The sequence below is a fragment of the Triturus cristatus genome, chromosome 7 (assembly GCF_964204655.1).
Source record: "Triturus cristatus chromosome 7, aTriCri1.1, whole genome shotgun sequence".
Classification (NCBI taxonomy): domain Eukaryota; kingdom Metazoa; phylum Chordata; class Amphibia; order Caudata; family Salamandridae; genus Triturus; species Triturus cristatus.
Window position 1 is genome coordinate 1,139,043,463 of NC_140590.1, and position 27,634 is coordinate 1,139,071,096.

The 27,634-nt window shown below is 44.7% G+C and overlaps 1 protein-coding gene across 6 annotated transcripts in view; it reads right to left on the reverse strand.

Annotated features, from left to right (window-relative positions):
* Nucleotides 1-27,634, reverse strand: part of UIMC1 (ubiquitin interaction motif containing 1) — a 458,461-nt gene that overhangs the window by 140,709 nt on the left and 290,118 nt on the right. For all 6 annotated transcript variants that reach the window (XR_014966701.1, XR_014966702.1, XR_014966703.1 and 3 more), the window contains exon 6: nt 11,534-11,616. Coding sequence is in view for 3 of the 6 variants with exons in the window: in XM_085618307.1 (XP_085474433.1) it covers nt 11,534-11,616 (83 nt within the window). In the remaining 3 variants the exon portion in view is untranslated. The remainder of the gene's footprint in view (nt 1-11,533; nt 11,617-27,634) is intronic.

Sequence of the window (27,634 nt, forward strand, 5' to 3'; positions counted from 1 at the left end):
ATCCAATCCAATCCAATCCAAAAATTCTTTATTTCGGCCATATAGACCATAAAAGATACAATGCAAACATTACAAACATTAAAACATTATTTTAAAACACATTTAAGTAGAGTCCGCTCTCCCAGCGAGGAGTGATTTAAAATTGCATTAGAAAGTACAAGGGGCTTCAGAGGATTTTTTCTTTCTGATCAACCATATGGCCATAAGAAATTTGGAAACAGCGAACACAATGTGGCCCAGGGTGCTAGTTTTCAAAATCCTGTATGCCTGTGCATACTCTCTGAACCCCAGGTTCTTACAGAGCGGTGCTATCCAGTATTTTCTGGGCCTTTGGTATGCAGGGCACACAAACAAGATGTGGGGGTCATCTTCCACATGGTTGTTACAGCAGGGACATGTTTTATCGCCCCCATTTGTCCACTTGGAGGTGTATGAATTAATAGGTAGTGTGCTAAGCCTCCATTGAACATACAGTTTCCTCGCCAGGATGGGAAAGATAAAATCCATAAAAGGTTTAAAAACATAAGAATTTTTGGATTCTAAAAATCGCAAAGTTAGGGTGCCGCTATTTTGAGCGTCCATCAAGTGAGCAAGGGACCTGGCTTTGTAGATTTGTGCCAGGGCTTTGCGCGAGATTGTTTGGCAGCCTCGCGCGGGGTCCTCCCACAGGACACGGAGATTGATGGCAGACAGTTCATTTTCCACAAAGGTGAGCCAGGGGATTTTGCCGCTGCAGTTTAAACTCATGACATGGGTGAGATCCTCCCTATAATGATGAAGTTCGTCCGTAGACCAGAGCCTGTGCCAGAACTTCACTGGCTTTGACACAAGCTCCTCTGCAATAGGGGGAGACCCATGTCCATTCTCAGAGGCTGAAGTGGCGTGGCACTTGAAAGGGCTAGAAGGCGCCTTAAAAAACTATTTTCCACTGTTGATAAGCCCTTCACCGCTTTGTATCCCCATAGCTCACTGCCATACATGGCCGCAGCCTTGGCCTGGGTCTTGTAAGTTTCAAGGGCCGGGCTTATGGGCTTGAAGGAAGAAGTATTAGCCACTTTCAGGATTGCACCCGACAGTTGGGATAATTTGGCCTTAGATCGTACTATCTGTCGGTCCCATGCTAAATTTTCCTGCAGTGTTACCCCCAGATATATGAAGGTGGACACCCTCTCAAGGCTGGCGGTCCCCAGGGTGGGATTGGGCCTAGTTTTGGTTGGTGGGTTGAAGATCATGAACTTGGTCTTTTCTGTGTTCACCTCCAACCCATGCTGATGACAGAAAAGACCAAATCCATCCAGGATCCTCTGGATCCCCATAGGGGATTTTGAAAGGAGGAGGGTGTCGTCGGCAAACATGATTGCCGGTACCTTCCTACCTGCCAAACAGGGGGCGTCGTTGTCCTTGACGTTTTCCAGGTGTGAGATGACGTTATTAATGAATAAGCAAAACAGGGTCGGTGCCAAGACACAACCCTGCCTCACACCTCGACGGACAGGAAACCTGGATGAAAGTTTGCCATCTTTCCCACACCTGACTTGAGCATAGTTGTTCTCATGCAGCCTGGCTAAGATGTTAAGTAGCTGGGGGGGAATTCCTAACTTTTCCAGCACCTCCCAAAGTTTCCTGCGCGGGACTAGGTCAAAGGCTGACCTCAGATCCACGAAGACCATGTACAATCTCCCCCCCTCGATCCTCACCGTCTTCCAGTAGAGGAGAACGAGGCGGAAGATCTGGTCCATGGTCGACGTGTTTTTCCTGAAGCCAGCCTGCAGGGGACTCATGATGTCATTTTCCTCCACCCAGTCTAATAGATGGTTCAAAATAAGGCGCGCAAAAAGCTTTTGGGGAACATCTATCAGGCTAATAGGCCTGTAGTTTGCCGGACTCAAAGGGGACCCTTTCTTGTAAATCGGAACTATTTCAGCCCCTAGCCAAGAGGAAGGGACCGCCATACCTCCCAAAATAGCATTAAAAAGAACAAGAAAGTACGGGGCCCAGATGTCAGGGTGGTATCTGAACAAATCACCGGGTAGCTTATCCAACCCCGGTGCCTTCCCCAGCGCTAGGCGCTCCAGTGCTAGCTTCACCTCCCCCAAGGAAAATTCCAAGGCCACATCTGGAAGGCAGGGGGACTCCACCACCATCCCTTCCGGCCAGAGAGTGGTTTCTTGATATAGTGTCCCAAAGTGGGCCTCCCAAATAGAGAGGGCAATATTGGGTTCTACTGCGGATAGCAGATCCCCTGTTCCATTGTTTACCAGAGCCCAAAATTTTCTAGAGTCTTTGGATTTGAGGGCTTCAGTCAGTTCATGCCAGTGGTTCCAATCCCACTCTGCCCTTGCGTTGGCCAGTGCTAACTTGTACCCCCTCCTAAGGGCTGCAATCTTCACCTTATCGCTACCCTCTTTAATTGCGGAAAGAAGCTCAGACTTAGTTTTCCTGCAGGTGGAGGTGTACCAAGTCGGAGCGCGAGTCTTTTTCCTTCTAGTGGGCAGGGCCGGATTGAAGACATCTGCAAGGTCCCTCACTAAGGCCTGGTGAATGCCAAATAGTCTCTCATTGTAGTCAGAGGGTCTTGGTTGATTGATGAGAGCATCCACCTCCTGGAACCTGGGGAGTGCTATGCCATAGAGGTTATTTATAGCTTCTTCTTTATCAACTAGCTTCCCCCATTTCACCCGGCGCCTGCTTGTAGTGAGTAGTATGTCTCCCTGGTCGACTCCAGAATCGGTAGTTAGCAGCCCTATAGCAGGGGCTGGGTGCTGGATCTCCAACAAAAGGGAATTGTGGTCACTGTCTGTCCTCGGGATCACTCTAAAATCTTGAACTTTGGGCCACAGGGAAATATCTATAAAAATGTAGTCCAACCTTGACTCATGGCCCTTTTTGTTGAAAGTACACACCGAAGGAGTGTCAGAGGGGGTGCGTCCGTTACACGCCCTCAGTGCAAAGTTCAGAGTGAGAGAGGTAAGTTGTACTGCCAACGGAGACCAAGCTTTGGGGTGAGGTGAGGAGGAAGGTGGGACTCCCCAGTGGTCATCCAGTGGAAAATCATGTTGTATGCACTCTGCACAATATCAGGCACCCAAGATGATTTGTTAATGTGGGTGGGATGTGACTGGAAATAGTCCTTCCCTCTGTATTGCGGGGTGAACTGCCTTGAAAGAAGGAGTTGGCTGACGGCTGCAGTCAAGGACTGGTGGTGCTCTTGCATAAGGAAGATACTCCTAGAAGAGAGCAGAGAAGGAGCGGAGGAGGTGACAAACTATGACAGCTGCTGTGATCCGGGAAGGGCCTGCACTGTTCATGACAACAAGGACGGCCACATTACCAGAGAGTCACAGCCTAGTCTGCTGACTTATAGAAATGCTTGAATACCCAGAGTCTTCCTGAAGAGCCACGGAGCAAGAGGTTGACAACACCACTGCCAAGAGCTAGCACCAAGAAGAACAAGGCACAAAATGACATATGAACACAGTTGGTGGTTGCACCGGACTAAACTGTGCCAGGAGAGCAGAAGGTCCCGGTCCCTGGATGAGAACATTCATAAACTCACCCATGCATCTGGTGTAGGCTCCAAACTTTGTTTGGGTGGGGGTGATGCCATTTAGCTGCAGAAGCTCTCTACAGAAAACTCACCAAGAATACCCCCAGGGCTAAGGGGCATTACCACATAAAGACCTACCCGGAGGGAATAGTTTAGACTGTTTTGAGAAATTAGTTTGGTTACTAAAGTTGCTAACAGTATTCGCCTTGCAGTAACCTCTGAAAATGATGTACAGCGTCGTGTTATGTGCAGTAATAAAGTACTTCTATTCTTTACCTTAAAAGGAGTAGCTGGACAAGAATTTCATTCATTGAGATTGGACATTATATGGAGTTCCAAGTCATTAAACCCAAACAACTTCCCTGATGAAGCCTTGGACTGCTGGACTGGCTAATGGGGTGCACCTGGTGCTCTGCTTTGGGTTCAATAGTAATATTAAGACAAAGAGGGGGAAAAAAACTGCAACAGATAGTCTCAGCCCAGTTAACCCCCCACCCCTCACTGATTGCCCTGGTACGCTTGAAAACGTTCCTACTACAATCGTGCTCACCATTTCACGACTCTCCCACAACAGAACCAGCACAGTAATAAAGAACAGTAGAGTAGCGAAAAAACATTGATTACATAGGGAAAAAGGCTTAGCCCTTCACAAAAAAGATTGAAAAAGGAAGTCAAGAGTAACAATTGTATCCACTCCACTCCCCCCCTTCCCCCCCCCCCCCCCCCACCAAAAAAACAGCTGCCCGTCAAAAGTAGCCTCGGAAAAGAACGCTGCATTCTGGAATCCTACCTACCTCAGCAGGAAAACAAACTGACTGAATCTGCAGGGCATGAAGGGCCTGACAGGTTCGTAAAAAGCACTGCCAGTTCTCACTTTGGTATTGGTACAAGATTTCCCTCTAGTTTTCAGTTTAAAATGCTATTGTAGGGTGGTATTTTCACCCTGATGTACTTTGCCGTAATTGATTTCTGAAAAAACTTTCCTCATTAAAAATAGGCTCAAAATGTAGCCTTCTAGATGCAGGTTTTCTACATTAAAAGATTTTCAAATGTAATTTTTTAAAAAAGTTGTGTACTATGATAATTCACATGCACAGAGGCATTCTAAGGTTTAAGACTATCAGAGCACATCCCATGATGGGCAAAGCGGATTTGCATTCGGCTCATATGAAGCCTGGCTAAGCGTTCCACTCATGCAAGAACCCATAAGGCACAGGCTTTCAGAAACGTCACGTCAAGGTGGATGTGCACACTTATAAGCTATTTTCCACCTACTGTAGGAAAGTTTTTCAATCCGGGGCTTTAGACGCCTCCCCCTATCTATCTGGAGTTCCAACTTGCTCCACACAGCCGGAAACAATGATGATCAATTCACCCACAGCAAATATATTATCAATGATAGGAATGACAGTTGTTCAGAGATAGAGTGACTGCTCTAAAAGGGCTCTCAAATCAGGCAGTCATCCACTCTGGAATATGGGTATATATACCCTGCTCCAGGATTGCCACTGTGGTAACTTCCTAGGAGTTGGAAATGAAATCAAAGGGGGTCCTTCAGCACAGGTAAAGCACTGCCCTGCAACGGAGAGGAAGATCCATGGCAGTATGTCTACCAGAAGTCGATGGTTCCAAGTGAACCTCCACTCCCTGAAAGGAGAAGATCTCTGGACAATTCAGTGTAGTTTTTTTTTTCGCTGGAAGAGGGTTACAGGGCAGCCCACAGATACTTGAATTTTGGTTCCATGTAAAACTTTACTCAAAAATCATATTTTGCAAACACAGACTCCAAAATTTCAACCGTCCCCAAATCTCTCCCTTTAAATATTTCGACCTGCATTTACTTGCCAATTCATGCCAACCCCCCTTCCTGGATATTTAAGGATGGGGATTATTTGCTACTGCAACTCCAGTCTTAGCACATTGGTGCATGAAAAAAAATAGTTGCAATCGACATACAGTGAGCGATACATTTACTCAGAGATCTTACATGGTCTCAATTAATATAAGAAGGTGGTGCCATAAGTCTATTGCGATGGACGCTGCTTGGGTTCAAAGCCGGAAAATGTCTCCGTGCGCCATGCAAACTCGAGCAGAACAGGCCTGCTGTGCACCTCCCTACACCATTCAGCACAACTCCCAGCCTACTAATGAGAGTACTGAAGTGTGCAAAAAGAGAAGAAACAAACACCGTCTCCAACAGAAATCAATCTGTAAAGTAACAAACACTGGATTTATGGAGCCCACTCAAGCGATGGTAGTCTGGCGGAGAGAGAACAACCACATCTGATTTACGAGGAAACGCTCTGGCTGCAATAGGAACCCACTGCGTTTTCTTTCTCCTTCGAAACAATTAAGTAAAGCCAAACACTGCTGTGTGAAGCGCAGTCAAGGCTCAGCTGAAAGAATGAATCAACATGGCAAAGTGTTGCAGGGATTGAAACACACAGGGACTGATCACTGTGAAGCGATCAATGCTGATGAATTAACATTAGTCTCATGTAACCGCACAGAGGACACTCAATGACAGCCTACAACGTGTCTGGGTGGTGGAAGGGGAGGTTACACCTTCAGCCATACCCACCCCCACCAGTATTTTACCATCTCAATCCTTAGTAACACCAATATAACCGTCAGTGGCATCAAAATACCATCAGTCGTCGAACACCTCCAAACAATCACACCAAATCTTTGACAACTAGGATGGTACACCTCCAACCATACCCACTCCACAGTACCATCAACAAAGACCAGTGCTCCAGCAAATCTTCTCACATCATTCCTCAGTAACACTAATATAACCCTCTGCGGCATCAAAACACCATCATTTGCAGTCTTCCTCGAAGCAGTGATTCTGCAAAGCAGATAAACTTCAGATCTCTAAACATGAGGTAGTGAGGCTTCTGCACTTCAGAAAAGATGCACAGGAAAGCACTTATGTGGTTCATAGAGACAACAAAGGTGGGATTCTTAAGAGGGGAATGCAGCAAGATGTAAACAGGTGAGGAACCTTGGACAACACAATTAACACACCCCTTGATAAAGGAACCCTTGTCAAGATACATCTGAAATAAGGGTGTTCTAGTCAACGCTAGCACAGAAAGGTGAGGTCACTCATATGTAAAGATCCTGCTTATGCAGATTTATACAACAATGGGTGGATAACCTGGCGAACCTTTTGAAAGGGCAAAAAGATATCCACAGGATCTTCCCTTTCATCAATCACAGTCGCCATCAAAGATGCACGGACAGTGCATATAATCTAAACATGATTGAAGAATATGCGTGCTTTGAAGTTTTGTTTGTGGTGGCTCGTCATGACAATAACGTTTCTGTACGGAATGCACGGACTGCCACGGAATGGAAAAGTTGGAAATCCTGCTCTTCAGTACAGAAAAAATGTCCCAAAATGTCAACGCCTAATGGTCAATTGCTGCGAAGGGCCTCGTATGTTTTTACGATAAATATAAGCACAGCATTAATTCATAAATAATATTTCTGTATCTATCAAACCTCAACGGTCTGATTTACTTTAGTGTGCTTGCAAGCAGGGGAACTATAGAGAACCCCTGTTGAGCTAAAGATGAAAAATGGAAAAAGGTGGAAAAGAAAGGACATCCACTCGCTTCAGAGCTACATATCATGCCAAGAAAGAACACTGGCGACATTTGCACAGTGTACTAGCTCTGACATGGTCGTATATCCCAGAATTGTTTCTGGCTCGGGTGTTGTCCATATCCTCCTCCAGAAGATCAAGGGTTTGAGACCAAGGACTTCATCAATGGGTCGCAAACCCAAGTCAAGTCTCAGTGGGAGTAAGGGCGTACTCCGAGGGAGAGCTAACAAACGCCTTAAAAACTTGGATTCTGCAGATGGAATCTCAGAACAGCATTTGGATCCCCAGAGTTCTGCACCATAAACTACACGCCCACGGACCTGAAGTTTATATATTTCGATAGGCGGACCAATCGATTTTACACAAGATGAATTATAAAACTTCAGAATCCCTCCAGTTGATTGAACTAGTTTCAGCTGGGCCTTAGTTTGGTGTGTGACCCAGGTCATTCCTTCGTTTAAAGTGAGGCCCAAGTAGTCAAAGGTATGGACTCTTTCCAAAGTAATCCCGCTATAGAGGGATTAGGGCGCGTCTTGGCTGGAGGGTTAAAGATCATGAATTTGGTTTTAAGGGTATTGATTTCCAAACCCTGCTCCAGGCAGAATAACTCAAAACCGTCCAATACCCTCTGTAGGCCTAAAGGGGATTTAGAAAGCAATAGGGTATCATCTGCGAACATTATCGCCGGGACCCTATTGCGATCAAGTTTGGGGGCATCACTATTAATGACCTTGTCTAGGTACGAGAAGGCTCCATTAACATAGAGGCAAAAAAGAGTAGGAGCCAAGACACAACCTTGCCGGACTCCTTTTTCTACAGCAAATCTCGATGTTAGTGTCCCATACTTCCCACACCTAACTTGTACATAATTTCCCTTGTGAAGGCGAATTATCATATTCAACAGAGGGGCAGGAACACCCAAGTTTGCTAGAACAGACCATAATTTTGATCTGGGAACCAGGTCAAAGGCCGTCCGCAGGTCTACAAACACAGTATATAGTGAACCAGCCTCAACCTGTACAGTCTTCCAATGTAAAAGGATGAGGCGAAAAATTTGGCCACCGTAGAAATCTTTTTCCTGAACCCGGCCTGATAGGGACTAAGGATGGAGAATTCCTCCATCCAGTCTTTAAGTCGGTCTAGAATCAATCGAGCAAAGATTTTTTGAGAGACGTCTATAAGACTAATCGGCCTATAGTTCCCAGGAAGTAGAGGGGAGCCTTTTTTGTAGACTGGGACTATCTCGGCTCCGTACCAAGTGGTGGGAATTGCCATACCCTTAAGGATTGCGTTAAATAGTGCCGTTAAGTAAGTGGCCCAAACTTGCGGCTCATTTTTGAAGAGATCGCCAGGGAGTTTATCCAAGCCCGGCGCTTTGCCAGCGGGAAGGCTGCTCAATAAATCTGCGACTTCTTGGACCCCAAAATCGTCTACATACTGCTGTATAGCAGGGTTATCCAAGATGTCCTCCTCCATCAAAGCAACGGTAGAAGAATCGCTAGCATAGAGGGAAGAGAAATGAGCCTCCCAAACACTAGCAGCAATATTGGGAACTACTGCTGAGATGGGTACGGACGATCCCGTGTTGACAATTTGCCAAAACGTTTGTGGATCTTTATTTTTGAGTGCCTGTGTTAATTTGTCCCAATTGTCGCTGTCCCCCATAACTATATAGTGGACGCTTTCATACACAGTTAGCCTTTTAGTGGATATTTGGAGTCCCACTCCTGTTCATCCAAGCACTGCTGTTATGTTTAAAAGTGGTCCAAAAAAGATAAGTTCAACCCGGTCAAACCCAATGAATGGAACTAGCAATGCTGATCTACAGTATCACTTTGGTCCCAAAAAACCCTTTTAAATCAGAAAACAAATCAAAAGATGCTGTTGCAAATTACAACTGAGCAATTAATCCCTATTTGAGGGAAAACGTTGATCTAGGTATACGGGCTACCAGGATGTTCATTGTGTAAAGATTAAGGTAGGGTTTTGACAAGAGAAATTCTTACTGGAGCCCTGTCCAACACCAAAGGACTTTTTACCCACAAACGACTGGCATGTCCCACTATTGTAAAGTTGCAGAATGAACCACAGCTGTCCTTGTTTGCACTTCAAATCCCACAGACATTTAGGACTTAGATAAAAGGCAATTTTCTAATTCTACAAAGCAAGCTACTTATATCCAATTGGGTACATCAGTTATTAGAAGGACTAGAGTTAGGCAACGTTCAGCTGAGAAATGTCCTATCGTCAATGTTCAGCTGTTAAAGGTCCTCTCGTAAAGCCAGATCATGTGATCAGAACAACATCTTGGTCTATATATTTATAAGGATTTGAAGTAGTTTGCTATCTAATATTTCCTTGCCCTACCAAGGTCCATTATGGACATGTACTTTGAGAGGTTTTCTGCATTACACTTTCAATGGATCAGTCGGAGGGGTTTGTCATTTTTGGGGTGTGGGAATTGTTGCACCTCTGTAGATCGGGATGAATCAAGGGTAAAGAACTGAGACCCCGTTTGTGAAGCGCCCTGAATCAGACAGAAAATGGGAAGGAGAACAGCACACGAACAGAGAGGATCTTTTCTGCCTGAAAAAGTATGCACTTTTTGCCATGTGTATGCGCCATAACAGTGAAGGATTCCGCCTAAGAGGAAAACAAGCAACATGATTGAAAATGCAGAAAAGTAGAGAAAGAAGCATAAAGGGAGTGTTTCCTCTATAGAGGGCAATCCCAATAGCATCTGTGATCGAGCTATACCTTATTTGTTCCTGCCCCTTGGTGCAAGAAGCTGATATTTCATTAATTTAGACATGTTGCTTTCCCTGTTTCTTATTCACTGAAAAAACGTTTCTTCGCCTCCTTCTTCATCTTTCTTTTGGCTAGAGTCAAGATCCACAAAAAATTGACAGGGAACTCTGTTTCATCTACAGTTAAGACGCTTACAGCAAACAGTAGGATAAATGGTTGACAATGTTGCGGACAAGAGAGGAGCTGAGAAAGCTTTCCAAGTCAATGAGGGATTTGGCGAAGAAGTAGGTGGCATGGCAGTCGTTGATTAATTAGGTAATGGAATAGTAGATGGTAAAGAGGTCAAGAAAATGACAAAATGGGTGTAAACAACATAAGACTGCCAAAAGATAACCTCGTGGACAAGGACTTATCAGTGAAAATGTCATAGAAGATAATTCTGTCACCAAGAAGAGTGTAAACAGACATGTTAGTGACTCAGTCAAAGTATAGGGGCAGCCACAAATTTTATAGAGGACAACACAGGTTTATTTTCCACTTTTCCTCTCAGAGAGCCTATGTTGCGAATACTTTTCCTTTCTGGTGCTCTCCTCGCATGGATGAGCACTGCACACCAACTCTGCTTGATTAGATCACAGGAATCGGAAACATCAACTTTCTCTAAATTTCCCTAAGTGTTTTTATCACACAAAAGATTTGGCAGATGTAGCAGTTTTGTTGAAAAAGCTCTAGACATGTGCATCATTAGTTAAAATCTTGGAACACCATAATCTGAAGAGTAAGTTACTGGATTTAAATAGGGTCTCCAACATGAGGAACTTGAGAATGTCTTCGTTAAATGGACGACCACTCTGTGGAGTCTGCATTCCCGAAACAAGCAACAATTTTCTACAACCGTGAGTTGAAGGACAAGCCTACAGAGTAAATACATTCCCAAGACATGTTTTAAAAAAAAGTCTCATATGTATCTTGACACTTGTAAATAGTTGTGAGAGCAGAAATCCAAAGAAGTCCCCTCTCACTTGGCATTCAGAAGAAATTCTGAGCTAATAAAACCTCACAGAAGAGAATAGGCTGCATAACGTGCAATTTGCTGTCATATAGCATTATTCTTCAACATTTACTACTGCCGCACAATGGAATAATTCAAGCATATGAATTTATGAAAAATCTAATGAAAGATCAAATTGCAATACTGGAAAAACTTCTGGTGAAATGGAAGACAGGGATGACCTGAACATTAATGAAATTATTGGAATACTGAATACGAGTAAAAGACGTGAAATGCTCAGCAACAATTTACAGAAAGTGTGTGTGGAAGAGGAAGAGAAAAAGAGAATGAAAGCTAGAGCACACTTATATAGAGAGAAGGTTGATTATCCATATCAAAACTTTCAATAAATCCTGACCAGCAAAAGAGGTCATCTTTTTAACCTGAAGCATGCAACAATTTAATAAGTAGTGTAGGAGATCATGCAGCAGTAAAGAACATAGCATACACAGTTAAGCCTTCACCCCACTTGGGAGACTGTTATTCATTCTTATATAGTCGTGCTCTGCATGGCACTGATGCTGGTGCCACAGAGAATATTTAAGTTTCTGGACCAGTAATTGGTCAGACTCACCAGGGACTAGCCGCCACCGGCTCTCCATCACTAACATCCCCATTGTTGGCAGTTCCATTTGGCATCTCCACTGTGCACTGTGTCTGAAAAGGTAGAAGGGAAAGATGATCAGTAAACCTTCAAGGCATGCACGCAGAAACAATTCTCCCAATATAAGCAGGGCAAAGCTTTTATACCCAAAGGCATAAGCTGATAGGCAGGAAGGCTGAACCATCAAACCCGATGGCAGGGCTTTCAAATAGGCAGCTAAGATCAGAATCTCACACATATAAGGTGTATACCTAAATAAAATCACGGCCTTGTCAGGGTAAGAAGAGTTACTTATATTATACAATACATCAGTGAAATGGTATATATTGACAGCTTTGCTAAGAAACTCCAACAGTGAGATATTTCAAAAGATCTTACATCCTTCCTAACACATCTCTACCTTCAAGTATTTTTAAAGTTCTTAATTCTAAGTTTTTACATTGGTGGATGATATGGACACAGTTAGGTCAATGACTGAGAGTGCTGTTAAGGGACTTTTAAACTACGATAAATAAGTCAGCATAAGAGTAATTTTATCCTATTGTTATCGCCTAGCTCTTTCTTTTTTTCAAACTGTGGGTAGATTTCACCACCGAGATAGGCAACAGGAGAAGGAGCACCATTGGTAGTTTAAGCCAAGGCCAAGAGATTTCGTAAAACTTCTGGCATACAGTTGAGATGGCTCTAGTGCATGGTGCTGGAAAAATGTGTGTGTATGTATACATCTGAAAGGAACACATACCAGGAGAATATCATAGTAAGTATGTCTAGGAGCAGTCATATGGTCTTCTCAGTTACCCCATGAGAAAGCAAACTAATTGCATTTATTAAATAAAAAGTGGTACCAACTAGGGATCAATTTTCAGCATTTCTGTTTTTTGTGGGTATATATCGAGAACGAACATTTGCTAATATACCAACGAGTAACAGTTGGGTTATATATTCCTGAAATGCATTTTTCATAATTTATTTAAATATTTTTAGAGTACATCAATAAATCATTCATCCTTTGTCTGTACATAGTCTTTTTGAGGCACACTTCTCGTCCACTATTTTCTAAGTAATGCGTTTTCTCATTAACAAAAGGAATCTCCTATTTTCACCCATTATTTCTGCCTTGATGTAAATCAAAAGTATTTTTTTCTTTGAGAAGAGAAGACACTCGAGAATCTAAGCATGTGTCGCCATTCATCTGGTAGGATTCTTACCGGAGACTCATCCTAGGAAAGGAGGCCTTTCCACAAGAGGTACGGTTGCCCGCTAAACGGACCATCTTTCAATTTGCAGTATCCAGAGTCTGCAATTGACACTCGAGTGGTGAGGAGGACCATGTAGCCAGAGTAGGTCTGACACAAATCCCTACTGAACGGAGGCCCCACATATTTAGTTGCTTGCGCCACTCGTCAGAGGACATCTGCTTTTGTCTGGTAACTGCAGACTCTCAGTATGGTCCAAATAACAACTTATGGTACATGTCATGTCCACATGGTGCAGGGCTTGCACAGTCAAACAGGCATGGAGATGTGATAAGAAAGTCAGAAAAACTATCTCTTTGTTAATAACCAACACTTAAAACACTTTTGGAATAAAGAAGTGCGAGTACCAAGTCTCTGGCCCCATAAAACATCATGAAGGACAATGAGGCTCAAACTTGCTTATTCACTTGACCAATGTCATCAACTCCACCAAGAAGGCCAATTCCCATCAAAGACATGTTTAAGTTACAGTAGTCATTGGTTCCAAAGGTTTGTGCATCAGCATGGTGAGGACCAGACTGAGATTTCAGAGAGTGGCAGGATGCAGTAACAGAGGACTCACGCGCATTCTGCCAGTCAGATATCTCACCACAGCATGGTTCATAGTGAAGCAAGATTCCACTGTCTATTCCTAGAGGAACCAATAAAAGTACTGTTGGTCTATAGGTATCCTGTTGCACACCTGCACCAATTGGCAGAACAATAGATCACATCAATTGCTGAGAAGGTAAGGAGATTAATATTCGTTCCTAAACTCCAGTCACAGAACCACAGCCATTAGCTTTTTTCCTGAGTTAGAGTGAAGGATTTCTTGTCGGACGCCAGTGCCTCAAGATTAACGAAGGATAGACCTAGGTGCGGAAAGCTCAACCTCTTAGCAACCATGTGCTCAAGCTCAGAACTAGATAAGAGCAGTGGAGCACCTAGTTTCCCTCTATGGAAATGAAGTCCCTCCTCAGGGAAAGGCAGACCTGGTAATTCTGCAGCAAGTGGAGCAAGTCATAATACATACCTGCCGAAGTTAGGCTAGGGGATCAGTTAAAGCTTGGGCTTTCCCTGATCACCTGGAGGACTCTAAAAGGGGAGTCTGGGGAGGGGAAATTGAAATAGAAATGCTCCCATAGTGTTAAACATCAAGGGGCTCATTTAAATACTTACACAGGGCTTACTATACCCGTAGGAGGCTGTGGCGGGCGGGGCTGATCGCATCCCCGGAGTGCCTCAGATGTGGGCGGGAGGAGGGCTCCTTCTATCACACGGTATGGTTATGCGTGTTGTTGTCTCGGTTTTGGAGGGGGGTGTTGTCCTGCCTGTCTGAGGTACTGGGGTGGGATCTACCCGCGGACCCTAAGCTAGTACTCCTACATATCATGGAAGATACTGGTGGGAACATCTACAAGAGACACTTGCTATTGGTGGGCCTTACACTGGCCAAGAGGGATATCGCCCAAGCTTGGAAGGCTCCGGTGGCCCCTTCTCTGAACGTGTGGAAGAGGGGTCTGGATTTCAGCATGGGCTTGGAGCTCCCTATCTTCACAGCCAGGGGGTGCCCCCGCAAACACTATAAGATATGGAAGCGATGGGCAGATTACAGGGGTATCCTCCTGGAGCCACCCCTGGAGGAGCGGGACGAGGGTTCCCTTTAGTTCTCATGGGACGGGACGGCTCATGCTAGGCCTGGGGCCGGAACGGTCTAGCCTATGCTCCTACTGGTTGTTGTCTCCCGGTCATGGTATAGTGCGGTCGGGGGGGGGGGGGGGGGGGGGGGGGGAAGGGGGCAGAGGTTTCTTGTTTTTCAGATGTAGTGCATCTTGCAGTATTCTATTAATGTAAAAAGTCAAGAATGTTATGACTGCAATGACTTGGCAGATACCTCTGGGTTAGCAGGGGCCTGCATTCTATGTGCTTGTTGATTAATAAAATCTTTTCTTTAAAAAAAAAAAAGCATCAAGTCGCTTCTGGGATATTAGGACTCTTTAACATCCAAGAAGCATACTGGTCACCCTGGAAGCAGATGTGGGTTGCACAGTTATCTAGGTATCGTAAACTACTGACCTTCTGCTGATGGAGGTAGGCCACTATCTGGACCAAATTATTTGTAAATACACAAGGGCCTGCACAGAGAACAAATGGCAGAGCCCTGTACAGGTAGTAATGGTTTCCCACTATAAAAGTATTAATCTTGAATGTACTAAGTCATTGCTCTGCAAGGTTGGCAATATCTGGGCCAAATTCCCACTGTAAAAGTAGAAGTCTAGAATGTACTGATCAAATATAGTCATTGCTCTGCGCGATTGGGCTGGGCCAAAGTCCTCATTCTAAACTTCTATGTGGAAAGGAAGTGATTGACATTACAAAGTTCCAAGATGGGACAGAAGGAACCACTTGGTGGTGGCAGTACAAATGCATAGCAAGCCCTTTTTCACCATTGAGATGACATAAGTACCCTTGGTGATCTGATCTGATCCTAACGGAGGTTGGCTAAAGGTAGTCTCACCCACCCCAACAAAAAGAGTAAATCAATGGAATTTATTGGGCTTGGCAGAGAGTGGGGGAGAGTGAGTTTGTTCTTACCCCTCAAGATTTTCCACCCAGCTGCCTTCTAAATAATAAGATGGCCCCAGCTCAGCTGTTCAGTCAAAAGATCTCCTAATTTTCAGAAGACTGTAATGTCTTCACTGGTTTGAAACAGACGTATGCACATAATAGATGGCACTCTGCAATTTGTTGGTGTGCGTTCTAGTTTACTACTATTGGATCATGCCACCCATCATGGTTTCAAAGAAGGTCTTTTGCCTAGACCTCTGGCTTCAGATACAAGGTACTCACATCAAGAATACAGACACATGGTCCTGGTGGTGAGTCCAGGGAGATCCTTAACATGAGCAACTGTACTCTGCAGCCTCCCTTTCGAGGTTGGGATTGAACCAATAGCTTCCTAGATTTATTCTGGAAGCAAATAGGCATGGTAGATGAACTTCTGCATCAGAGTTTGAAGCTGTAACTGGCCAGGATAGTGTTGCTTATAGCAGGAAAAGAACTCTGTACTTCTAAATTATCTGCCCCCCTCACCTACAGAGACCTGGCCTTTTTGTCAAAGTGGAAGGATGAAGTTGTGCCCTTGAGGGAGGCCACCATCACCGACTGCATTGATAGCCATATATCAAAATTGGATTGTTCCTCGGGGCTTAGTACCTGGTGACCTGTAACTTCAAAATAGTAGGCTCAGAAAAAGGCTCCTTCAAATGTCTCGAATCTGCTTGAGACCTTGTAGTGATATGGTCAGTGATGCCCCAGTTGGCGATCAACTGCACCCACCAAGAAATAGGTGGCCTCATTTTCCAGTGCAGGTAGAGGTGACTATCAAACCGGCAATGCCCCAAAGCCTTAGCTAGGACTATGTGAAAGCGTCTGGCTGGATGCATGCCCACAAGATCACCAGTACTCTGGGTTCGAATTTGGCTCCCCAAAAAACAACCTTTTGCAGGAGGGCGGCGTAGGAGGCAGCTCCAAGAAGGAAATCACCCATCTCTAAAAGGGCAGCAGATTCTGTTCAGATTACAGTTGAGCTGGTATACAGACCAGGAGTTGGGAGTATGGCTGGGAGAGGTGGTTGCACTGGAGACTATGGAAACTGCACAGGTTTTACTGGAAGCCACACCGGAGGACTGATTCTCCGGTGCAATGGAGCTGGTGGTGACAAGGATACCCAATCAGCGACAGGCACAGGTTGCACTTAACCTCTCTGTGAACCCTTCAACTCTGCACCAAGTGGGAAAGACTAGCTCAACTAAACCGCACACTAGAGGTTCCGGAGTAAGCCTAGTTTCTGAAGGATCCTCCGCTTACCAGGGGCTTCCAGCTATTCCCTAGGACCTTGATATCAGAGTCTGGCTGGAATAAGTTACGGAGATAAAAGAGACAGATGGTCTCCTGAACAGTTATTTACACATTCTCAGGGTTCTTCCCAATGCTAGCATATAGCAGATACGGGTGACTTTAATGAGGGGGTGTTTTTATGGGGGTGGGTTACATAACTAACACCATCACACAGAGGTCTTGGTACTGTAAATAATGGTGGAGACACCACGCTTCCCTCCTTACTTTTCTATTTATGAAGGAATCAATGTTTCTGTAGGGAATAGTGCACTCCTCCTCTGCAAGTTAAGCTGGGCAGTCCCGAAGGAACTCTGGAATGATGGCAGCATACAGATCCCAAACACGAAATGCAGGGGTCATGCAAGTCATCTGCTGCAAACAGCCAATGGTATGAAGCGCATGGCTTTTAAACTAGTGTTGCAGTACAAGCTCCCCAATGTGAAGAATGAAAAAGACATGCTGTACTTGGCCTTGTGCAGGGTCACCCCCCAAAATATTTGCTTCACCCTCCTGTATTCTGACCCCGTTTTGTTGGCATTAGGACTCTGGTTAGCAGGGTTAAAGTGACTGTGTTTAAGTGCTGGTGCTCTCTCCTTTAAAGATGGTAAACTTGGCTTACACCAATTGGCATATTTAAAATACTGATAAGCCCCAGGTAAAGTGGTATTAAATGTACTCAGGGCATGTAAATTAAATGCTACTGGTGGGCCTGCAGCACTTATTGTGCCACCCACCTAAGTAGCCCCTTAAAAAATGTCTCAGGTCTGACACTGCAGCCTGTGTGCAGTTTCAAATTGCCAATTCAACTTGGCAAAATAAACCTTTTGCCAGGCCTAAACATTCCTTCATAATACATGTAAGTCACTCCTAAAGTTGGCCCTAAACAGCCCACAGGCTAGGGCACTCTGTATTTAAAGGTTGGACATGTACGTTTAGGTTTCACATGTCCTGGTGGTGGAAAAACTCCTAAATTAGTATTTCACTACTTATGAGGCCTAACTCTCCCATAGGATAACATTGGGTTGCCTTATTACATCTAATACGTGCTAAGTTTTGATTGGGAGTAGGTAGAAATATCCTGTTTGGACTCAAATTCATTGCAATTTTAAATCCGCTTTAATGGTAAAGTTGGATTTTAGATTAAAATTTTGAAAAATACAACTTTTAGAAATTTGGCATTTTCCCATCCTAAACGTTTAGGCCTTCTAGGAGTTTCCAGCTGCTTGGCCCTATAAATTGCTCCCCATCAGGAATGCATATTGGGGCCAGACAGTGAAATAAATGAACCAGTGTATAGCTGGAGAGGGCCATTCTGCCAGGATGGATGGGGCACAGTTGGTCCCTGCCCACTTACATTTGAAAGGAGCTGCCTCAGCACACTCACAAAGAACTTGACACCCGACTTTTGTCACCCTAGTCATCTTGGGACCTGGCAGGGAGGAAGGAAATTGTAGAACCAGCTGTGCGTGTGGGGGGGAGGTGGGGGTACGTTCTGAAGTTTCTTCCACTTCTAAGTTGGCACTAGGTATAAATAGTGGATCCAGTATCACTATAAGTACTCCCTTGTTTACCTAGTCTGCCATTAGGAGATTTAGGCTAGCTAGAGCAGTCTACAGATCGTGGATAGATGGTATGCCCTATGTGAAGTTATTAACACCACTCATGCGTGGGGAAGGAGGCACATCCTTTTACTATTTTATTTCCTCACACACCCTGGTGGTGTCATGCTTCATCATCGGGACACCTTGACGCCTAGAAGTCAGGGTGGGCTCAACCGTTTTTCAGGGAGAATACTCCAAGCAGTGGGAGCCTCAAACGAACAGGTTTGCATACGGAGCAGGACCCTTGATGGCAGTTTGACTACAGGGCTACCCCAGCTTTTATTGAGGTCCCACGTGGAGTTGATCCTCTCCTAAACTGGGATGGAGTGAGTTATGGCGACAAGTGTCTCGTTCATATAAGGAGCAGCTACCTGCCCTTATCGCGAAATAGTATAGGGACATTTTCTTACTATCCCAATTTCCAGGGGGTCCACGCCCTGAAGAAAGTACGAGCACCCTTTTTGGGGCAGCAAGGGACAGAAACATGTTGGCAATAGGGTCCTAGGACCATAATACCCCAGAGACCCTTAACTCTTTGTTTTTACAATCAATGTCAGATCCGGGAATAAAGGGAAAGTGGGGTCTGACAGTGATGTTTAATCTTTATCCCCCTGGCCAAAAACTATTTCAGTAAGTGCTCCCTGAAAAACGGTCGAGCCCACCCGGACTTCTAGGCGTTAGGGTGTCCCGATGATGAAGCATGACACAACCAGGGTGTGTGAGGGAATAAAATAACAAAAGGATGTGCCTCCTTCGTCGCGCATGAGTGGTGTTAATAACTTCACATAGGGCATACCATCTATCCACGATCTGTAGACTATTCTAGTTAGCCTAAATCTCCTAATGGCAGACTAGGTAACCAAGGGAGTACTTATAGTGATACGGTGTTAACCCACGGGAGGGTGTACTCCCTTCTGAGCTCCTCTCGGCCCCCCACCAAGCGAGGAAGTCCTTTCCTCGCAAGGTTTGTGATTCACATAAATAGTGGATCGTCAGACTAACTCTTCCGTACACTCCTGGACATGCGAACAAACATAGAAGGACTACCTTGTACTCCAAAGGACTACCCTGCTGCTTGATGCCGGTCTCGTTTCTCAGAAGACTATCTTGCTGCTTGAGACTTGCCTGGTTTCTCAGCAGACTGCCCTGTTGCTACCAGAGGACTGCCCTGCTGCTTGAAGTCTGTCATGCTCTTCTGAGGACTGCCCTGCTGCTTGAGGCTGCTTAAGGACTGTATTGCCGCTTGAAGGAGAGAGGACTATCTCCTTGAACCCAGGACTACTAGAGAGACTCCCTGGGGTCAGTTGGCTAATGTCCTGTTCTAAGCTACAGGGAAACAAGCTCCAGCTCAATGCCCAGCTGACTTGCTGCAAATGGCCCTGTCTGCGCCCGGCTGTCTCTGCTGAAGTGAGTTCCTGATGCCCAAAAGGTGCCTTCCTCCTGGACCCTTGGCTGGCATCAGTCGAACCCCTCCTGTGAAATTCTGAAGTTTTAAGATCTGCCCATTGGAATTTGAAACTGTACATTTTTCAGCAGGACTAACCTGATCCCTGTACCCAGCCCTCACTCCAACACGGTTGACCTGAACTTGTGACTTTGTCCCCGTCTAGTATGACCAGAAACCCACAGTTAGTGCTATATGTGGCTTGACGCTATTTTACTTAAACCTTTGAAATTGCATACCTCCAGTTCTACCAATTGGATTTTTGTCATTTTGGGCTCATTGTATTTGAGGGTTAAGCAAAGGTTACTTTAGAAGGGTTTCCACCCAATGTCTAACATGTTAGATCCAAGAAGGATTCAGGACTAGGAGCCATATAAAGAGGCAATGAGGATCAAGAGAACAAGTTCCAATACAGACCATTTCATGTTCCATTTTTCAACATAATTAGGAGATAATTTTATTATTTTAAAATGCATTAATACACTTATCTGGTCTGATATGGGGATCCTATGATTTCCAGGCTGGAGGAAGCTAATGTGGTTGATCGATAACAGGAATGATACACAGATAGACTGGCTCAGACACAATGGTGCCTTAACTATCCCTACCAGGTATAACCATGTCATGCAATGGTCCTAATAGGGTCCATAATGCATATTAGAACATTGGAATGTGGAGCACTCCATTGTAGACAATGGAGTGCTCCCTGCTTCTACGGGCCGGTAAAGGCCCGCAGAGCAACATTCCAATGTTTTACAAAGGCCTCTCGAAGCTCGAGGGGATTTAAATCCCCTCGAGCTTCTAGAAGCCTTTGTTTAATTTGTTAGAACATTCTGCCCTCTAGTGGCAGAATGTTCTAATAGCCTTATAGCCCTTCTTAGCAGGGCTATACCGCTATTAAAGTCCCGCTGCTTTTGTTAAAGTCCCTCGCCTTCGGCTCGGGCCTTTAACGCTGCAGCGGGCCTTTAATAGCCGGTATAGCCCGCTACGGCGGGCTATAAGGCTATAGTGAATGCTATGTGAGTTGTCTATTACAAATGCGATCTTTAATGTACTCTTTATAACGTATAACTTAGTATATTAGATGGGGAATGTGTCTCAGTTGGGGGCGGTGGGGAGGAAATTACTGTAAATTTGTTAGGTTAACTTTGCTCCTTTATTTTTATGTTTTCAGACAATAAAGACATACTTAAAATAAAAAATGTTTAACAAAATGTAATACGTATTAAATTAAAATAAATACTGCGGGTGAGATTTTTCTAACTGTTCTTTTAACAAATGTTTTTAATTAAATGTTATAATTACTTAATACACATTTAATTTAATGTGTTCGTGTAATGTAATATTTTATTTTAATAGCTTGTAATATTTTCTTTATACTTTCCCACCTGTACATCTGATTCACTGTAGCCGAGATTTCCACCTGCATGTGGAAAGGTATTACTTGTAAATTTGTACTCTTAAATCATGTTGTAGGAAACTCCAAGAGGGGGTGGAGATATGCAAAGCCGGTGCGGCTCCTCCGCTATGGCGGAGGAGCATCGCCCACCCCCCCGAACAGCAGGAAAGGAAAAATAAAACTATAATGAACACTTGTTTTATTCTTCCTGCTGACTGCCGAGTCTTGGAGGCAGGTCCTGGGAGTGACAGGCACTGAGGGGAGTGGTAGTGCACTCCCATCACTGTGCATGACGGTTTGCTAGCCAAACCGTCATGCGCAGTGAAAGCTCTCTCAAACCCAGCAACGCAGCTGGGTTGGGGAGAGCAGGCACAGACTTAGTCTGTCCTGGAACGCAAATCGAGGGCGCTCAAGCCAATACTGAAGCTGCTCTCATGCATGACAGCCACTTCAGAATAGGCCTCTGGGCATTCTGGGAGCCTCTGCCTTCCTGCAGCGAAGAGGAGCAGAGGATGGCTGAAGAGCAGAACAGCGCGACAGGACGGCTGCAGGTAACATTTTTTTTTCACCCGCGATCCTTATACGACCCCCCCAAACAATGACTCACCCCTACCTCATGACCCCTCATCAAGCACACTGGCCGGTACTGTGCGAGTCTACATGAAGGGATTAACTTAGAAATTTGTGGATGGGTCACCATGTCACAAACGTGACGAATATCTTGTTCACCTTATTGCAGGTTCCACAGGATATAATGCACCTGTACTAAGGTGGACAGGATTTCCTTCATGTTTGTGACAGGGTAACCCGCCAGCTAAACTCCAAATCAGGCCCTTGGGTGCAATCCTAAATTCGGAAATGGTGAACTGCAAAAAAGTGTACATGTAAACCTAGGTGCAGTAGTAGATTTACATACGAGTCACTCTATACATGTAACGTTGCCTTTGTGAATCAGGTCCTATGTTAGAATAAATATTGACATCCACTGCGAAGTCTGATCATGTCAAGGTGATGCAAACATGACTAGCATAACTCACCAGTAGTACAGATTTGTACCCCTCAGCATTGGCAGAAACATGGGCAAATGAATCATAAAAAGAGTCTAAAAGTGGATCAAGATTGAGGGGCATACACCTTGGTCAAACACATTAGCATAGTTTTTTTTGGGGGGGGGGTGTAACTACAAAGCTCTCCTTCTCCAGATATTTGCTCAGTTGAGTGGGGATCCTTTGGTATGATTCAGATTTTCCTGAATTTTGTGCACCATGAATGTACTTTTTCCTTTGGAATGTCTATTACAGGTGTGCGATTATCTCTGTGCTGCATTTCAAAGACATTGAGCCATTGTTCAAGGTTCACCATGTGGTAGGAGTAACCCACCTTTAACACACAGTTTGATTGAATGATCCAACTACTGTTACCAAAGACGTTAAAAATGTCACAATTTGTCGAAATACAACTCCAGGATTGGATAACTGGATTGCAGCAGCTACAGACATGTAGAAATAGGTTTCGTGGTCAGAGTTTAAAGCGTGAAGAAACCTTTTCTTCATTAACAACCATGCACAAGGGATAACATTACACATGCAATAAAGTGCGTTAGTGAAAATCTACACGCATTTTTGGCAGTAACTGTAATAGCCTTTTTTTTTTACTGATCTCTACAGAAAGCCGAACTTTGAAGGCAAGGGCGACACCCTGAGGCTAAAGGCGGATTGGCACGTGTTAGAATCGCCCTTGCGTCATTCGTGTTAAATGTAACTTTGAAAAGCCTGACCATGCCTAAAAGTTCAAAAAGTTAATACTGTTTTATACCTGCGCCTACAGGAAGACTGACCCTATATTGGAACCCCTCTTGTGTTTTTTACCCGTTACATTTTGCCGCTTTTTTACGACATACAAATGCAGCAGCCTTGCAAAGTAGGTGTGTGCAGACAATTGGAGCTCGACCACGGCTTGTCAAGAGTAAACGGGTATGACATCTGCCAATGCTTAATAAACAATACGCCTTGCTCTACGGAAATACTCTTGTGATATTTAAAACCACAACATATATAATGATTTTACTTCTAATGTAGCGTTTTTTCATGTTGTTTTTTAAAGAATTTCATGTAAATGTTTCACTTTATATGGGGTAACAGAAAAAGAGCAGCTGGCTCTTAAAACTTTCAAATACATATGGTGTATAATGTTTTGTTTATACTACAGTACAGCACTCTTACTTTCAGTTAGATCTGCTCTTCAAAAATGTTTAGTGATAACAAAATTCTGTGAAAGAAATGGTTAGTGGGCTAGAAGCCAACAAACCGAGAGAAAGTTGGTGGTCACAGTGCAGCTTGTAAACAAAGCATGACGATATTGAGTATAGGGAATAAAAGTTACTGACCTATAACTACAGTCCCCCAACTTTGATACCTTTCAAAGACTCATATCCCTGAATTATCCCTGGTCGTCAGGCTGGGAATCCTTAATAAATGTTGAAAATAAAGCAGTCCCAAAACTCAAACAACGCAATACATGCAATCAATCCGCGTCATTGTATCACTCTGGTAGAAAGGCCTAGAAGCTCAACCTCCCCACAAGCCTCCATAGCCAATGTTTTCAGTGACAGATGAAAGTGAAAATCAGCATCCTATGAAGAGAAGGGAGCAAGAGTCGTGTGGCTGATAATAGTTCTCTGAGAAGGATGCCAACAGAAGCAGTATGACGTATCACCTTCCTTATAGGGGGATTTGCAAGGTGTCACCGGGGCTAGGGCTTCCGAATCCCTAGCATTGACCTTGCTAATGAGAAACACTCTGACCACATCAGTCTTCGAATGCAAGAGTGGATTCCCTCATTGTCTCCAGCTTTTATCCCCAGGGCAATGGGATAGCAGCCACGGGGGTTGCCAACTCCTCTTCAGCCTCGAAAACAGTCATTCTGAGGGCATGTCTAAGTAAGAATATGCAGAGTGTTTGTGCAAGTCCGGTATCCAAGCCAACAGCCCCTCATTTCATCCCCACCCCGCCCCCCACATATTATTTGTACACCGCGATTCTTGGTAAGGCAGCTCTCCCCTCTCCCATCATCCACAGATGAATCTGGGTGAACATCAAGCAGCCTCCTTACAGTAAGCACTTTCAGAACAGAACACTCTGCCTGCAGAGCACCAGTCACATCTGGGCGGAATGCACAAGACTACTCATCCTTGTGGCGAGGGGCTCCCAAGAGACCGCTTATCCAGAGTTTCATTTGAAAAGCAAGCTAGATTCGAACAGGCAGCACATTTAACTGTGGTTGGACTTACCATGTGGTGTTGCCATGGGTAGCCGTGTTTAAATTTAGACTTCTATATATTTTGGAGTCAAAGATAATTTCCTGGTTTGACAACCCATAACTGATCAATTGTCCAGTAATGTAAACAGGTGCACTGGAATGTAGAATGCCTTACTAAACTTAATACATTGTTTTCTATGGTTTCACAATAAAATACACTGCCCCCTGAAAAAGGGAACCTGGCACGCTTAATGCATTTGGGAACGGGGTGCTGATGCACCATATTTTAAAGTGAAGGATTTAATTTGGATTAACTGCAGAAAAAGTGAACTAATTGACTGGAACATAAATTGGGTTATACAAACGTGAGAACAAAGGTTCAACTTATTGCCAATAGTAAATGTTAATGGTTTTGAGGATGTTGAAAAAGGAAGTTCATATGACACACATTTGGTAGTGCAGCAAGAGGGGGATACTTTTCACAATTGGGTCAGTCGTCTGAGTATTACTGTTTGCAGCCAGTGATCAATAGGACACACCCTGAGTTGCACACTTTAAGCACACAAATAATGAATTCTGTGTCAGGGCCGGAGACTAGCATTATGCTTACTCTCTTCCCTTTATTTTACAGCAGCCATTTCACAGTATCAACTCAAAGCTGCCTTTCCCATGAATCTTAGCGAAGGAGAAAAAACGCAATAAAGTCCAATCAGCATAAGGTAGGTCCCATTATAGTTCTTACACTGTGTTCATGCCCCCTCTTTCTTCACTGCTCTGAAGCTAGAGTTAAGTGACTCCTCGGTGTTTCCTTCATGTTTAAGGTTAAATGTAATCGTTCGGCATTATGGCATGTAACTTGTTTTTTTAGGTCTCGCCTGACCCAGCGCATGCGCTGGTCTGGCGAGACTTATTGAGAGGGCTCCAAAAAGTGCTACCAGGCCAGCCTAGAGCTACAGTGCATGTGCGCGGGCGCGCGCGCCGCGCTTTACAGAGATTACTTTCACTTTCGCGGCCGCATGGCCGCTTGGCATAGCCAATAGGTCTCGCTTTTGGGACCTTATAAGTATTTAGGTATGCAACTGTTGCATGGCTAAACACTTATAAGCAGTGCTTTAAATGGGCCGGTACTCACCGGTACTGAGTACCGGCACTTCTTAAATTTATCGCTCTGAGTACCGGCACTTCTCTACTGCCCTAGAGAGTACCGGTACTCATGAAAAGGTAGGCTCATTAGCTGTGCTGGTGAGCAGGAGTGGGACGTGTCTCCGTCAGGCAAGGCGCCGCTTCTGTAGCCCCGATCTGAGCCCCAGCTGAGCTATTCAGCAGGGCTCGTTTGAATAATCTCCGGTGCTCACTATCACGCTGCGCTTGACAGAGCATGGTCGAGATTCATTTTACCTGCTAGTGTGCGCATGTGATTTTCAAAGCGCAGCACTTCAGGTAGTGAAAAGTCAGTGCAGGGTAATATTTTAAACACAGAAATGTTATCAAGGACGGCGGATTCTCACACTTCCCATACTTTCTCTCGATCGGAGGGTAATGCCCAGACAATGCCATCGAAAAGGCCCCTGGAACGCTTATCTAACTGCTTTCTGCACTGAGGCACCTCCCTTCCTGACTCTCTGAAGAAGAGACAGGCTAGCGATCCGGGCAGTGCCGCGCCAGCAGCTCTTCTCGGTGGATCGTTCTGACAGCTATAAAGAGATTCGGGCCAATCAGATATTAATTTAATAATCTCCTGCTGCTGACATTTAAAATGTTTGCTACGAAAATGATTAGGGGGCTCCAGCACTGTATAGGGCAGGGGTCTTCAAAGTGTGGGGCGCGACCCCCAGGGGGGCCGTGAAGTGATGGAAAGGGGGTCGCGCATTCCCGGTCACACTTCTGCTCAGGCCCATCGGACAACAAGGGATTCAGCCCCCCCTCCTCCCCCGTAGTGTGTCTCAGCTCGAGCTGCTGTGGGCTCCGCTGAGCTGTGTCTGTAGTCTTATCTCCAGCAAAGCCCGGCACGCCTGAGTTTTTCACAGGTCGTTAAAGACCATTTGCATGTTTACATACCTTTAGTAAACTGGTTACTGAGGCTTAGTTTTTTTTTTCTAGTTCCAGTACGCCCTGGGTCCCAACTCTGCCTTTTCATTACATTTGTATTTTATAATTTACAGCAGTATTGTGTTAGAATGCATTTCATGAAAAGAAATATAAACAGTGGTGCCTGGTGACATTTAAAAGTGGTAAGGCGTCAAATTTACAAAACATACTAAGTTAACAACATGATGCCATGGTCCAAGACAGCAGCAAACACCAGAGTTCTCGCCCACATGGTGTTTGTCCCACACTTTCATTTATTTTGTGAAACCTTCAAATATCCCACCTCATAGGACTCATTGATTACATTGGCTCGTGCACTTCTGTTTCTATTTCGGTTTTTGTTGGGGTGGACTATTTTCTGCAGGTTAGCTCTATGACGAGCCTCTCCAAAATGGAACTGCACGGTTATGCGCCTATAACATATTTAGCTTGTAAAATTTTAATGTGCACGGCGTGCTGTTTGATTTGCCAGGTATATGAATACCTAAATAAAGAGAATGTTTTGTGAAATGTGGACTTAAATATCCACGTTTGGGATCGCAGCAATGATGCGCCGGCACACATCACCTGCCGTTTCTACAGTGAGGGAACTTTTACAAGTCGGCATAATTGTTGTCATTTATCATCCCGCAAATGTAACACACACCTTCAGCGATGTGACATTTTACAGACAACAAGTAACCGCACCACAGCCTTCTCCTCTGAAACACAGCGAGGAGCAGGAGCTGTGATCGATTCTGTTTGTGCCATGGGTTGAATGTGTGCGTGTTAGTATTCTCTTGCGCTCCTGTTGACATATTTCCACTTGCAGGACGGACAAAGGGTCGGAGATAGACAGCGGGTGATTGACGGTTTTCGCTATTGCTGCACTTGCAAAGGCTGCCGCAGTTAGCATTTGTGCCTTGCAAATGAGATGGGGCAGCCTCTGAGGCTTGTTTCTAGCACATGCACGAGCAGGCACCCACACTTTCACGCAATTGGGTGGCGTGGCAGGCATTCCATAAGCGAGGCCCAGGACAGTGAAAAAACACTAAGGGGCAGATTTAGGAGCCCCTTGCGCCACTTCTGCGTCACTTTTCCCATGTTAAAAGTGACGCAAAAGTGGCGCAAGGGGCTCATAAATCTGCCCCTAAGAATATAAGGCGC